Raw genomic sequence first — 16360 nt, 5'->3', positions numbered from 1 at the left:
ACCAGCCTTCTTTATGGTCCAGCTCTCACTTCACATACAAGACTTAAACAAGATAATACAGAGCCTTCTGAGGAGTGGTTGAGGGAGTTGGGTTTGTTTAACCTGGATAAGAGGAGACTGAAAGGAGATACAATAGCAATCTTCAAATATCTCAAGGCTGTCACATGGAAGATGGAGTGAGTTTGCTCTCTCCAACTCTGGAGGCTGGGACCCAAACCAAGTTACAAGAAAGGAGATTCCGACTTAACATCAGTAAGAACTTTCTAATAGAGCTGTTTGACAGTGGAACGGAAGGTCATGTGGACGCTCCTTCCTTGGAGGTTTTTAAGCAGAGGTTGGGTGGCCATCTGTCGTGGATGCTTGAGTTGAGATTCCTGCATTGCAGGGGGTTGGACGCGAAGACCCTCAGGGTCCCTTCCAATTCTATTATTCTTTGATTCTATAACAACCCTGTAAGATAGGCCGGTGCAATTATTCCCATGTTGCAGGTGCATGTAGGAAGGATCATGCCTATGGCGTGTCCTTTGTTCCTGGAATGCTTTGCCCTTGGCCAGAGGTGAAGCAACAACCACCAGTTGCTTCAGATATCTTGTAAAGACTTGTCCTTTTGCCCAAGCTTCCCCCGACCCATAAGATTAGAACATCTCTTATGTGAATGAATTCTCTGAATGTGTTTTATTTGCTTTTATATGCTCTCAGGTTTTTTATACTGCTTTATTGATTTTCGGATGCATTTTTGTTTTAATGGATATTGTCTTCATATTGAACCTAGTGCACATTGCTTTGAGATTTTTGAAATAGTAAGTAATTTAGAAATGCTTTTAAAGAAAGGGGGGAGCACACTGAGTGCGTGGAAGAAGTGGAATTAAAGCCAGGTATTTCCTGATGTAAAGCTCAACATCTTCAGTATTTTACATCAGCTTAACATCTTGTTTTGCCCTTTGGCTTCTTACAATTTTATTCTTATTTCCCCCAGCCTTTTAGAATGGAAATCTATTAACACAGAATTTGGCCCGTTCTCAGGACTAGGAACCAAATGCGGCCCTCCATTCCCCTCTTTCTGGCCCTCGGGACTCTCCCTAAGTCATGTCTCCTCCCCAGACCACACCCCTTCTCTCCAGACCAATCCCACACTGGCTATGCTCCAGTGTTTCATGACCCAGCTAATCAGTACCATGCCACTTTAAACAGTCATGGCTTCCCAACCACTCCCAAAGAATCCTGGGAACTTTATTCTGTTTAAGGTGCTGAGTGTTGTTGAGGTACCCTATGCTGTACTCATTTCAGCACCTGCTTAGAACATATTTGTTTTGTTTTGTTTTGTTTAGACAAGCCTACCGGGACGTGGGTGGCGCTGTGGGTTAAACCACAGAGCCTAGGACTTGCCGATCAGAAGGTCGGTGGTTCGAATCCCCGCGACGGGGTGAGCTCCCGTTGCTCGGTCCCTGCTCCTGCCAACCTAGCAGTTCGAAAGCGCGTCAAAGTGCAAGTAGATAAATAGGTACCACTCCGGCGGGAAGGTAAACGGCGTTTCCATGTGCTGCTCTGGTTCTCCAGAAGCGGCTTAGTCATGCTGGCCACATGGCCCGGAAGCTGTACGCCGGCTCCCTCGGCCAATAAAGCGAGAATAGTGACTCAAGCATATCTAGATTAAGAAATGCGCGTGTGGAAACTTCTGACTTTTTCAGGGCTAGCCTCCTGGGCAAAGCTTAAAGAGATAACTCTTGACCAACCCACCACTAACCTGCAGCCCCAGAAAGTTGCCTGTAAGGGGGACACAGCCTTTGGTTCCGCAACCCTGTATTGATATTTCATATTTCTTTGCTTCAGCCTACCAAAAGAATAAAGAAAGGAAAACCCAGCACAGATGTATGGGGCCTCTATTCTCTCTTCAAACACAAGGAAGGGAATGTAAGAAACCTTCCTCCTCCTCCTCCTCCCACCATCTCCCTTCATTCAGATGTCTCCTGAAAAGAGGCTTTGTGTCTTTTAGCCCACATGGAGTTCACACAGAATATCTTACGGATAGGTGTGAAGTTGTGGATATGTCAAAACTGAACATGAGTAATTGATGCCCTGCTGTAGGGCTGGGGCTAATTACTGGCTTCCTTGCAGGATTAGCTTCTAGCAGCAATATGTATATATTGCCTATTTTCTCATATATATATATATATATATATATATATATGCAGGTTTTGGTGTCCTCGGGTGTCTTCCCGTGTAAAAGTTGGGGTGTCTAGGCGACGTTTCGACGAGGTCTCACTCGTCATCTTCAGGCTGGTGCTTTCGGCTTCTTGTTACTGGAACAGAGCAGGATCTCAGTGTTTGAGTTCCTATAAATACTGTTGAGGAGGTGTGGTGTATAGCCTCCAATGTTCTGGGCAGAGAGGAAATTCCCAGGCTAGTGTTCCTTTTCTTCTTTTGTTCCTTAATTACTTGAGGGATATCTTGAGTGATTTCTTGAGTGATATCCTGAGTACCACTTAGGTGGGTCATTAGGTGTGGAAAAGTTGCTAAAGCCTTTGTGTCTTGACCTCTTGAACTTTGTGAAGAGTTTTTCTGAGAAGATGGCTGTACTGCACTTAGTTGTGCTCTGGCTTGGCTTCGTGTATAGGGGCGAGCTGTGGTTTTGTGGCCTGTGCCAGCCAGATCTTTGTAGGTATTGCAGGGGGGTGCAGCATCCGGAGGTGCCACCATGGTTTGGCTACTGGATGGTGTCTGTAATTTATCTGTGGAGAGGGTCTGGGTTTGGGTCTGGTGTGGTTGATTGGTGATGGCGTTCTGTGTGCCTCTGGATCTGTTGTCAGTTTTTGTGGGGAGGGCTAATTTCCAGATGTCTGGCAAGCGGGATGTGTCGTCACGCTTGTTCATGTTGTGAGGGTGTTTCTCTATCTCGATGGCTTCCATGATTATTCTCTTGTGGTGATGTTCCATGTTAAAGAGCAATTTGGACTCTGCAAAATTAATTTCGTGTCCTGTTTCTTTCATGTGTTGGAAAAGAGAGGAAGTTTTTTCTTCTTTTTTGACGGCATTCTTGTGTTCTGCGATACGTGCATTTATTCGTCTGTTTGTTTGTCCAATGTACGTGGCTGGGCAGACTTTGCAGGGTATTTCATAGACCCCTTGGTTTTCCAACTGGATTTTGTCCTTGGGGTTTCTGAGGATATTGGCTATTTTTTGGTTGGTGCAAAAGGCTGTTTTGATATTGTGTTTATGGAGGATTTTGCTAATTTTATCTGTAGTGCCCTTGATATAAGGAAGGAGGGCCATGCCATTGTTTTCTTCTGTGTCTTGGTTTTTGGGGGGTGTTTCTTTTTGGATTAGCTTCGTAACCCTGTTTTGCTGGTATCCATTGGCAATTAACACATTTGAGAGATTCTGTAACTCAGTTGTCAAGTGGTCTTTGTCAGCCAGGCGTTTGGTTCTGGAGATGAGAGTCTTGGCTACGGAGTTTATTTGTGCAGGGTGGTGGTGTGATTGTGCATGTAAGTAGCGGTTGGTGTGTGTTTTTTTTCCGGTAGATAGTGTGTCCTAGGGAGCCATCAGGTTTTTTGTAGATTAGGACGTCAAGGAAGGGAAGTTGGTTGTTGGCTTCTATTTCCATAGTGAATTGTATTTTGGGGTGTAGGCTGTTGAGATGTGTGAGGAAGCTATCCAGTTTTTCCTTCCCGTGTGGCCAAATTACAAAGGTGTCGTCAACATATCTGAGCCAAAGTTTGGGTTTGTGTTCTGACTTGTCTAAAGCATTGGTTTCAAAGTGTTCCATGTACAGGTTTGCGATGACCGGTGAGAGGGGTGATCCCATAGGTGCTCCTTCTATCTGTTTGTATCTTTGTCCATCTTTGTCTATCTGTTTGTATCTTTGTTCCTTGACGTCCTAATCTACAAAAAACCTGATGGCTCCCTAGGACACACTATCTACCGGAAAAAAACACACACCAACCGCTACTTACATGCACAATCACACCACCACCCTGCACAAATAAACTCCGTAGCCAAGACTCTCATCTCCAGAACCAAACGCCTGGCTGACAAAGACCACTTGACAACTGAGTTACAGAATCTCTCAAATGTGTTAATTGCCAATGGATACCAGCAAAACAGGGTTACGAAGCTAATCCAAAAAGAAACACCCCCCAAAAACCAAGACACAGAAGAAAACAATGGCATGGCCCTCCTTCCTTATATCAAGGGCACTACAGATAAAATTAGCAAAATCCTCCATAAACACAATATCAAAACAGCCTTTTGCACCAACCAAAAAATAGCCAATATCCTCAGAAACCCCAAGGACAAAATCCAGTTGGAAAACCAAGGGGTCTATGAAATACCCTGCAAAGTCTGCCCAGCCACGTACATTGGACAAACAAACAGACGAATAAATGCACGTATCGCAGAACACAAGAATGCCGTCAAAAAAGAAGAAAAAACTTCCTCTCTTTTCCAACACATGAAAGAAACAGGACACGAAATTAATTTTGCAGAGTCCAAATTGCTCTTTAACATGGAACATCACCACAAGAGAATAATCATGGAAGCCATCGAGATAGAGAAACACCCTCACAACATGAACAAGCGTGACGACACATCCCGCTTGCCAGACATCTGGAAATTAGCCCTCCCCACAAAAACTGACAACAGATCCAGAGGCACACAGAACGCCATCACCAATCAACCACACCAGACCCAAACCCAGACCCTCTCCACAGATAAATTACAGACACCATCCAGTAGCCAAACCATGGTGGCACCTCCGGATGCTGCACCCCCTGCAATACCTACAAAGATCTGGCTGGCACAGGCCACAAAACCACAGCTCGCCCCTATACACGAAGCCAAGCCAGAGCACAACTAAGTGCAGTACAGCCATCTTCTCAGAAAAACTCTTCACAAAGTTCAAGAGGTCAAGACACAAAGGCTTTAGCAACTTTTCCACACCTAATGACCCACCTAAGTGGTACTCAGGATATCACTCAAGAAATCACTCAAGATATCCCTCAAGTAATTAAGGAACAAAAGAAGAAAAGGCACACTAGCCTGGGAATTTCCTCTCTGCCCAGAACATTGGAGGCTATACACCACACCTCCTCAACAGTATTTATAGGAACTCAAACACTGAGATCCTGCTCTGTTCCAGTAACAAGAAGCCGAAAGCACCAGCCTGAAGATGACGAGTGAGACCTCGTCGAAACGTCGCCTAGACACCCCAACTTTTACACGGGAAGACACCCGAGGACACCAAAACCTGCATTCCTGTACCCGTGAAAATCTACGAAAGCATATATATATATATATATATATATATATATATATATATATATATGAAAATAGGTAATCATATACCCTGAGCAGAGGAGGTGGTTGGTTGGTCGGTGACTCTCGCGCCAATGGGAGTTCCTTTTCCCCAGTGCAAATTGCAAGTGGGGGGGGGTTGATCTGGATCAGGCCTTGTGGGGGCAGAGGAGTAAGAAGAGTTTAACCCTTTGCTGCAACTGTGCAGCCCTTTGCAACCATTTGCATTTGTAATTTGCGTGGGGTGGATGGGTGTCACATTGGAGTGACAGCCCCGCTTAGAGCGAGTTACAATAATCGAGCCTGGAGGTGACTGCCGCATGGATCACTGTGGCCAGATCAGGGCGAGAAAGGTGTTTAGCAGCTGTTTAGCACAGCGGAGGTGGGAAAATGCCACCTTTGCCGCAGTTGCAACCTGCACCTCCATAGAAAGGGAGGCGTCAAAGGTTATACCCAAACTCCTGACAGAAGGCGCTGGCAAAGATGGGAGTGCTCTGAGGGATTCTCATCTGAGATGCAGAGTTTGTGCCACAGGAGCCAACCAGCAACGGGCTCTGATCATGTGACACAGCCAAGGCCATCAGACAGAAAGGGTGAAATTTGCCTTTTAAGAAACCATCCTGGCTGGCAAGAGAAGCAGAAGAAAGCTTCTTCAACTGCACTGCAATTTCTTTTTAAAAAAAATAAAGATTATTTGCAGACTTATGAACTGTTTCACAGCCGGAATCTCCCAAAGAGATGTTCAGTAACACAAAACAAGATAAAACGATTACAGACTCGGTCAATCAAAAGCAATAAGACCATTTCTACAATTGTACCGTTAATAGTCTGTAAAATGACTGGGTCACACTTCAGGGAAAGCCGCCTTAAACAAAAAATGTCTTCAATCTCTGCCTGAATATCAACATTGGAAGCACTTTAATTTCAGCCGGCAACTAATTCCAGAAGGCTGATGCTGCAACACTAAAAGCTCTGTTGCTAGTTCAAACTGTGCGTTTCCGAAGAGCACAGGTCTCAAACAGAGTGAGGTGGGGTTAGGTGGTCCTCTAAGAAACCTAATCCCAAGTTGTTTAGGACTTTAAATGCAAAACCTTGAATAGTCCCACTAACATATTAGCAGCCAGTGCAGGTCCCTTGGCAGCTATTATATAGTGTTGCCAGGATGCCCCGCTCAGCAACCTTCCTGCTGCCTTTATCACCAGTTGCAGGTTCTGAACAAAGCTCAGTGGGAGTCTTGCATGGAGCACATTGCAATAATCCAGTCTTATAGTTACCAGTGCCAGGACTACAGTGGCCAAGCTATGTCAATGCAGAAATGGCTGTAGATGGTCAAAAGGCAGAACTTCTGAATGCCAGCCGGGAATAAAGACTCCTCCAGCCCTCTGGGCAAGGAGGGTAGGAGTCTCCAGCTCCAAGAATAAAACCCGGCATCCTCTTGTAAGCAGGAGATGGAGGCAGAGAGAAGCAGCTGGAGAAAGGGCAAAGAGGGACAATAAGGTGAGACTGAAAGAGAAAGGAACAGGGCATGTCACAAGAGAAGATAGAAATATGCAGGTGACAAGTCCAGCCCAATGACTCTCCTCAGCCCTGGGGAATCACACAGGAATATAGGAAGCTGCCTTATACTGAGTCAGACCATTGGTCCATCTAGCCAAGTATTGTCTACTCTGACTGGCCCTCTTGCCCTCCAGGGTGTCAGGCAAGCCCTACCTGAAGATGTTGGGGGTTGAACCAAGAACCTTCTTTATGGAAGGTGGATGATCTACCATGGAGCGACAGCTCTTTTCCCTCAAGGGAGAGGGAATTGAGGTGAAAGGTTTGCCTTCTCTCCCAGAGAATTTGTTTTGGTGATTTTTTCCCAGGCGGGGTGTGTGTGTGTGTGTGTGTGTGTTGATAGAACTTCTTCCTTTTTCTGCCTGCCTCTGTAGAGCCACTCTGAAGACCACAAAAATGTCTTCACTACTAGAGATGAGGGGGAGAGAGTCTGTTTTCTTTGCATTTTAATGCAAACCCACCTAATGCACATTTCTTGAAACAATACATAATGCAAAACACAGCAATCCATCAAAATCCACAGTTTTCCAAAATCTGAGATTCAATTGTCTGTCCGAACAATGTGCATTATGCTAGAGTTTGCATTAAAATGCGTATATTTGTGAAAACGGCGTACAAAAATGCATCGTGTTGGGGAAATTGGTTGCAAGAATGTTTGTATATCAGGAAACATTGTGACCATTAGGAGAAATTTATACTACAGTGCAGAGGCATGTTCATGAAGATTTGTTTGTTTGAAAATTGCCATTTGCTGCAGAATGTGGAGTAAAGAATGGGAAACTGAAAATGACAGGTTTTGCAGCGGCAGGTAGGGCCCCGTAGCTCTGTGCTGCAAATAAAATGATCCAGTTTGTTTTTCACCCAGTGCACATCTTCTAAATCCCTGGTGTGCACCCTGTAACCACATCCCCATATGACCAGAACAGGACTTGCCATGGAATGGAGGTGGTGATACTGGTCACTGGTACAGATATCTCCTGCTGCTCACTCAGTGCCATGAGCTTTCTGCATAGGAGGGATGGTGTGTGCCAAAATATTTTTTCTTTGCTTCTAATCAGGAATGTCACAATATTTATAACCATTTTCAAACACTCGGCTTTAAAACGTTGAGAAGTAAATTGCTGCGATTCCTCGGTGGCAGTGGCTGTTGTTAGAAAATGCTCAGAGCATGTTAGGGATTGAGGGTTTAACATGATTTAAGTATTCTTCCGTTGCTGTGCATTCATCAGCTCGATTGTTCTAAATAACGCATCATTTTATTGCCATAACAAATCATGAAAGGTCTGAAGAGTAAAACAAAATGTTGAACAGAGTGCAAGAACATTACGAATTGATCACTTCAATAATGGATTTATGTCAGAAGCGATAACGTTCCTGATAATTTTAGACGACTGGGCTGAAATATTTGATACATCAGACTGAACATCTTTTTTAAAAAGCACTATCAAGCAAATGAAAAATCAATTTTTAATTATTTGGGTTGGAAATAATTATTTCCTGAATACTGGAATTCTTTGTGTACACACTAACCCATTTGTAGCACACACACAAAATGTAGTTTTTCTCACTGTGGAATAGTCTGTGCTCATCCTCAATAGGTTCCTTTCAATCTAGATTGATTCTAGATCCTGCTGTCCACAAGGGGAGATGTGGTGACTTGATATGCATTGGAAAACCCTCCGCCTGATTAGATTATCAGTGCCTTTCCCACCCTGGGGAGAGTTCTCTTGGCATACACCCACCCACAATGTCATTGGGCAGGTGTGAATTGCCTCAACTGCTTGCACCTGTTTTCAAATGGACACATTGTGGGAAAATGTAGGATCAACCTCCAATGAGCTTTCATTTTTGGGAGTGAAGCCAATTCTCAAGAAGCACATTTGAGGGTCAAAAATATGCAGAAGACCTAGATTGTGTGTAGGCCTCTTGTGGGGGGCGAGGAGGAAGCAAGTACTTGTTTTCCATTGCTTGCAGAATACAATGTTGTGTGTGATTTCTAGAACGAAATGCCACGATGCGTGAAACCACCAAGCTTCCTTGGTGGTTTGGTCCTCAGCACGGGTAACTATGGGGCAGTATGTGCTTTGCCGAGTTGTGCAGGGTCTGTACGTAGCGTGCTGCAGGAATGACGCTCATTCATGTGCATGCAAACTCTTCTCTCACATGTTTGCCGTTTCGCATGTTGCACATGAGGTGCGTGGGCTACACGCATGACTCTACCTTGTGCAGGAGATGCGATGTGCAGAACACATACGTTCTGTCGGTGTGAGAAAGCTCAGGTCTGCCGAGCTGTTTATGTACAGTGGTACCTCCGGTTAAGTACTTAATTCGTTCCGGAGGTCTGTTCTTTACCTGAAACTGTTCTTAACCTGAAGCACCACTTTAGCTAATGGGGCTGCCCGCTGCTGCCGTGCCGCCGCTGCACGATTTCTGTTCTCATCCTGAAGCCAAGTTCTTAACCCGAGGTACTATTTCTGGGTTAGTGGAGTCTGTAACCTGAAGCATATGTAACCCGAGGTACCTCTGTATTGCATTTTTTATCCCACTTTTTTCTCCAGGGAACTCAAGGTAGCATACATAGTTCTCTCCCTTCTCATTTAATTCTTACAACCACCCTGTGATAGAGGTTTGGTTGAGAGGCAGGGACTGGCCCAAGGTCACCCAAGTCAGCTTCCTGGCCAAGTGGGGATTTGAACCCTGGTCTCTCAAGTTCCTGGCCTGACACTCTAACCCAGGCTTCCCGAACCTCGGCCCTCCAGACGTTTTTGGCCTACAACTCCCATGATCCCCAGCTAGCGGGACCAGTGGTCAGGGATGATGGGAATTGTAGTCTCAAAACATCTGGAGGGCCAAGGTTAAGAAAGCCTCCTCTAACCACTATACCATACTAAGTCAAATTTCAGTAGCAGAGCCATAGTTGGTTCGAGCCATTTCTACTACATACAGCAGAAGCAAGGAACCTATGCTGTGGCCCTCTAGATGTTATTGTTGTTGTTTAGTCGTTTAGTCGTGTCCGACTCTTCGTGACCCCATGGACCAGAGCACGCCAGGCACTTCTGTCTTCCACTGCCTCCCGCAGTTTGGTCAAACTCATGTTCGTAGCTTCGAGAACACTATCCAACCATCTCGTCCTCTGTCGTCCCCTTCTCCTTGGGCCCTCCATCTTTCCCAACATCAGGGTCTTTTCCAGGGTCTTCTCTTCTCACGAGGTGGCCAAAGTCTTGGAGCCTCAGCTTCAGGATCTGTCCTTCCAGTGAGCACTCAGGGCTGATTTCCTTCAGAATGGAGAGGTTTGATCTTCTTGCAGTCCATGGGACTCTCAAGAGTCTCCTCCAGCACCATAATTCAAAAGCATCAATTCTTCGGCGATCAGCCTTCTTTATGGTCCAGCTCTCACTTCCATACATCACTACCGGGAGAACCATAGCTTTTACTATATGGACCTTTTACTATAACTCTAGATGTTGTTAGACCACAACTCCCATCATCCCTGACCAATGGCTCTGCTGGCTGGGACTGATGGGACTTGGAGCTCAACAACAGCTGGAGGGACATAGGGACCTCTGGCAGACAGTATTCTAAACATGAGCATGTTATACAAGCCATTATGATACTCACCGATTTAATGTTAATTTCTTTTCTCCTAATATCCCAGCTATATTGAATGTTGGCTCCGTTTCTGTGCAGACTCACTTAATGCAAAGTGTCTCCATCCAGCAGGGATGAGCACTAAAAACTCAATAAAATAGATTATGTTTTGCAAATTGAAATTCTAGGTACATGACACATTTGTTCACAATCTGCAGTGGCTCTCGTTTGACATTTATGCCATCCTTTGGTGGATCAGATTCAAGCTTGCTTCTCTATCATGTATATGAATCACTGCTAATTTCAAGCTGCCACCAAGAAATGTCAGGAAAGGGACAAATCTGCTTGATAATTACAGTCTTTTTGTGTGTGTGGAACTGTTCCCTCGTTCCATTATTGCTGGGTAATATGCAATTCATTGATTTGTTCTTTAAAAATGCAAGGGGCCAGAGATAATGTAAACATGCAGAACAAAAATTAAAAAGCAGGGAAGCCACAAGTTGCCTATTCCAAAGGGACTGGAACAAAAATATTGCCCTTGAAGGCTTTGCCTGGGCTACATTGTGATCTTTGATTCAAACAGAGTTTGTGACATTCTTTCAGTAATTGGGCTTAGCTGCTGTAAGTTAGTGCCAAATTAGACATAATGGGGGCAACCACATTTGTTTTTCATCTGCCTTTTCCATCCATGAAACATAAGTGTTTTCCTTTTTTTATCCAAAGGGGCTCATGTGTGAGGAGAGCTGAACCCCACCCAGTATAGCTTAGTCCACAAAGACTAGTATGGAACTGCCCCATCAACTCCAGTCTACCCTCAGCTAGTGCCTTTGCCTGCCTGTACTTCCTCTCCTTTCCGTGTGCGGCGCTGGTGCTGGCTCGCCAGATGCAGCTTCGTCACGCTGGCCATGTGACCCGGAAGTGTCTTCGGACAGCGCCAGCTCCCGGCCTCTTGAGCGAGATGAGCGCGCAACCCTAGAGTCAGTCACGACTGGCCCTGATGGGCAGGGGTACCTTTACCTTTACTTCCTCTCCTTTAGTGTCAGTGTTGACCATGTAGAACTCAGCAGGCAGAAGGATGAAGACAAAACTAGAATTACTTGGACCTTCCTGCCATTGGCCTCTGGCTCCACCTAGTGTTGGGCTCCATACCTTCTATCCTATCGGTCCCAATTAGACCAGCCACCAATGCCCTCACCTGTGTTATTTCCACATGCTTCGGTGCCAGAGAAAAGTGTCTTGGAGCTAAGGTGGGAGAGAGAGAGACCATCTTTCAGTGCAGAAGGTCCCATGTTCAATTTTTAAAAAATCTTTTTTATTAATTTTCCAATACAGTCATACCTCAGGTTGAAGTAGCTTTGGGATGAATATTTTCGGGTTGCGCTCCGTGGTGACCCGGAAGTAACGGAGCACGTTACTTCAAGGTTTCGCCGCTCGCGCATGTGCAAACACTCAAAATGACGTCACGCACATGCGCAGAAGCGGTGAATTGCGAACACTGGTTGCGTTCGCTTCAGGATGTGAACAGGGCTCCGGAATGGATCCTGTTCGCATCCAGAGGTACCACTGTAAAAAACATCCAATTATTATATCCAATCATAATCCAATTAAAATAAAAAACTAAAATAAAAAGACCAAATTATAATCCAAATTATAATTGTTGCTTTTTTGGGGAGCCCCATAGTCTAGACCTCTGAAGCATATCTCCACATCTCAGTCCTGCCTCACCTCGATGTTTCCATATCTCAATTTTAACGCTTTGAAATTCTCCATCCCTGGTTCTACGATTCTCAGTCATGTCAGACATCATATATCCTTTCGTCCATTGAATACAGCTTTATTTGTGTATATATAATTTTCCAACTGTCTTTTTACCAGTGCACCTTCCCCTGACTCCAGTCCAGTCCGGGCTGTTATCCAAGTCTGTTATCTGAAGTTTAATGTCTCAGCAACTCCCAAGTTGTTCAACCCTACCAAAAAGCTTCAGGTCGCAGGCGGTGGAAGGACCTTGGCCTGTGATTCTTCAGGTTTTTATTTAAAGAATATCTATCCTGCTCTTTGGCCAAGGGAGGCTCCCAGACAAGCTGACAAAGCACTAAAAAAAAGACAGCCCCTGCCCTCAGGCTTTTAATCTAAGAAAAAATGCAGCATAAGAAGAAAATGGATTGGAAAGGAGAAAGAAATAAGAAAACTCAGATAGTAGGTCTTAGTTACAAGTCCTTCTAATAACAAGATGGGGTGGGAAGGTTCAAGGGGGGGAAAGGTGCCCAAAGGTGCTGGCCACTTAACTGTGCCAATGAAGTGACCTTGTCTCTCTTCTCTTCCCTCCTGTACTGCAGCCTGATGTGAAGGCTGCTATTGGGCAACAGCTGATGGGGACCAAAGATGCTCTGTCCAATGGTCAGAGGCTGTATGCTTCTGAAAATCAGTCGCTGGGAGCCACTGTGACGTTAACATATGAGAGTGCTGGAGATGAAATAGTTAAACAGGTTACCCAATCAGAACCCAGGGGTGGAGTCAGAGGGACTATAAAACCAGCTCTGGGAGGGGCGAAGGGAGGAGTTTGTTGGGAGTTGGGTGGTTGGTTGGAGTGGGAATGAATTGGGATAGAGTCTGTGGGGAGGTTGTGTTAGTGTCGCGAAATAAGCTGAGTCAGGAACAGTTAGGAGCTAGGAAGACAAGTAAATATCTGAGAGGTGGTTTAGTGAGTGAGAGCAGGTAGCGGAAGTTATAGGTCTGGATAGGCACCCCATGATTGTAATTGACCGATACCGTTTTGAAACCACACGCTTGTTAAACTGCAATAAACAAACAGAAGTTTATGTTCCAATTTAAACCTGACTGGACTCAGTATTGTACCAGGCAGGGCCTGGGTGGTGGCAGCGAGAAATAAAGTGGTGGCACAGGGATCAATAGACGGTGAAACAGAGTGCTCTTCTGCTCAGGTCTTGCTTGTAGGCTTCCCACAAGCAGCTGGTTGGCCACTGTGGTGACAGGATCCTAGATAGGTAGGCCACTGGCCTGGTCCAGCAAAGCTCCTCTCATGTTCTTACAATACTGGGCTAGATGGAGAAGCAGACTGGTTCTGGCATAAGGAAACCTCTCTGTTGTTCCTAAATACCTTACAGGCATTTTGAACTGTTATTCATGGCGACCAAAGGGGACTATCTGCTTCTTGCCGCCACCACTCTGGTATATTAACAAAAAGAACATACACATGCTCTTTGTTTTTATGTCATCTGTGATGAGTCCAGAACTGCCTGCCTGTGGTCATTCATGCCCCTGTTGTAGAAGCTGATATATCTGATGCTTGTCCAGAGGGCTAAGAGACGTTTTGTACATAGGGAACTGGCACCAGAGGACAAAACATGTGCACTTTGCACCTATTATGAATGGTACATTGCATACAGCTATAAATCAGTGGGGGGTTTCCCCCCTTTTTTCTTTTTAGAATGCAAGTGAGAAGGGTTCACACACACACACACACACACAGAGAGAGAGAGAGAGAGATTGTACAGACCTTTTTAAAAATATATATATATATATGAAAAGTCGCTGTTTATATTTGCATCTGCCATTCAGAGCTGACATGGATGAATAGCGGTGGTCAGGTTGTTTGCTTGCATTTGCAATATTCGCTATAGTTTTTATCCCCCACCAGTCCCCCCTCCCTTTCCCAGAAAGCAAGCCAAAAGCTATTTGTCTCCCACTTTTTAAAAGACTGCCTGCACTAGTTTTGTCCCAGCGGTAGGGCTCCATCTATCTTATCAGGATTCCAATCTGTCACCGCAACTGTCAGCTGTCCTACCTGCAGGGTAGTAAAACCTCCCAGCTGGAAGCATTTGCTTCGTATTAAATCGGAGAGAGGGAAAAGATCTGCCTGGAGGAAAGGGGGTCTTTAGTCAGGTTATGGGGTGGCGTGCAAGATGTTGGGTTAAAATGAAATGAAAACAAATGCTTATAGCACGGGTGAGGACCAGGGGCAGAAGGAAATGAGAGCGAAAAGGAGGACAGCAGAGCAGAAGATGTAAATAAATAGAATGAAAAAGGAAGGCTGCAGATAAGCGAGCGCTGGAAACTGGACCTAGCAGATTTCCTAGGGTTGATCTAAATGAGACAGCATGCAATTTGGGTGATGTGTAGCTTCATTGGGTCGTCTCCAACTAATGCATTCTGTCAGCGCAAGGATTTCTGTTTGTGCAGTTGAACTGTCCCCTTTCTTCCCATGTGTACCCCACACCCAAACCCCCAAATCTGCTCTAGAGTTTTGAGGAAAACCCAGAACAGATCTCAGGGTTGGGCAAAGGGAAGAGGGAAAGGGAAAGTTATGTTGCGCAAGTGGAAGTCCTTGCGCTGATGGAGCACGTTACTTGGGGCCACATTGGACATTATCATCACCATCACCATCAAACTTATCGATTGCTTTTTGTTACAACAATAACCCAAAGTGATTTACAGCGATAAATAATGCATATGTTAAAACCAGCATAAAAACAAAACAGTGAAAACCTTTGTCTGTTGTTAAATTTTATTTCAGGAACTAAAATGTCGGGGCATTTTGAACTCTGTGCATGTATGAAATGAAAAAGTTATTGATTTGTTATGCCTTGCTTCCCCCCCCCCCCCCTTGCTGACTGTGATCTAGGCCACATTTTAAACCCCTTTGAAGCACGTTTTGCCTTGAATTATTAAGTATAATAAATTTAATTTCTTCTCCTTCTTCTCACACAGGCCAGCCCTGCCCCAATCATCGTCAACACAGATACTTTAGACACTATTCCCTACGTAAGTTGAAAAGATTTAATTAAATTTTCTCATTTCATTGATATCATTATTATTATTATTACTACAAGGATGAGATTCTCTAAATTTGTTAAGTTGCATGGGTACTTTGGCTCTTACTAGCTAATTTGTTTTGTTCTCTATGAAATAAGGATGAAGACCCTTTATTTTAAAGAAAGAGAAATGTTTTATGTTCAAATTGTTTCCCTTCTGCAAATATAAAGTCTGTTACTAATTGGAGTGGGGGTCAGAGTTGCTTAATTTGGTTTGCGATTTTGCAATGCAGACTGGCTTGCTGTTTCTTATCCAGTGTGCTGACTGATGTGCTGGGACTCCCTTATTCTACCGCCTTCAACAGTCATGGAGAATCCCAGGAACTGTAGCTCTGTGACGTCAGCACACACACACACAAACACACACACACACACCCTGCAATCCAAAGGATTCTCCACGATTGTTGAAATGGTGTGATACTGCTTTAACTGTATTGTGTGGGTGTGGCCTTAGTTCACAATGCAAAGTGCTGGTTGGTTTGCTGTTGTGTAAATGGCTGTCTGGGGCTGCAGGGGAAGAGAATGCCATAATACAAAGGTGGGCAGACTTCAGGCTTGCAGGTTTCTTTTAAAAGAACCCTCCCAGTCCTGTCACACAAAAATCCGCTCCTGGTTTTCACTTCAAGCTTTCTTCATCTCAGCAGCCTAATTTAGCAGCCTGTTTTTATTGTCAATCAGGTGGGAGGCAGAATCCTTTCTGATCTACTGCAAATCATTCAGTGATCTACCAGTAGACCCCAGCCTACCTTTTGTCCACCTCCACCATAAAAAAACCAGCTAAATTGCAGCTTTTTCTCCCTCTCTCAAGCAACTATTTCAACTTCTCTCCCCTCTTCCTTCAACTCCAAAACTTTAAATGGTGCCTTGTGAAAAATCTCTGCGTTTATACCATATGTCACAGGACTGTGATAAACCTGTGTGTCTATACCATTTGTCACAATGATTGCTGCTGAACGACTCAGAAGTGAACATGATACTGGCACAATGCTATGCTATGCTATTTACGACGTGGTGGCACTGTGGGTTAAACCACAGAGCCTAGGACTTGCTGATCAGAAGGTCGGCGGTTCGAATCCCCGTGACGGGGTGAGCTC

General features: G+C 44.8%; 1 protein-coding gene across 27 annotated transcripts in view; it reads left to right on the top strand.

Annotated features, from left to right (window-relative positions):
• Window positions 1-16360, top strand: part of DLG2 (discs large MAGUK scaffold protein 2) — a 901719-nt gene that overhangs the window by 613707 nt on the left and 271652 nt on the right. For all 27 annotated transcript variants that reach the window (XM_077926964.1, XM_028725975.2, XM_028725977.2 and 24 more), the window contains one exon: window positions 15163-15216. In XM_077926964.1, the coding sequence (XP_077783090.1) occupies window positions 15163-15216 (54 nt within the window). The remainder of the gene's footprint in view (window positions 1-15162; window positions 15217-16360) is intronic.

This window comes from Podarcis muralis, chromosome 4 (assembly GCF_964188315.1).
Source record: "Podarcis muralis chromosome 4, rPodMur119.hap1.1, whole genome shotgun sequence".
Lineage (NCBI taxonomy): Eukaryota > Metazoa > Chordata > Lepidosauria > Squamata > Lacertidae > Podarcis > Podarcis muralis.
This window is presented reverse-complemented; position numbering and strand designations above follow the sequence as displayed.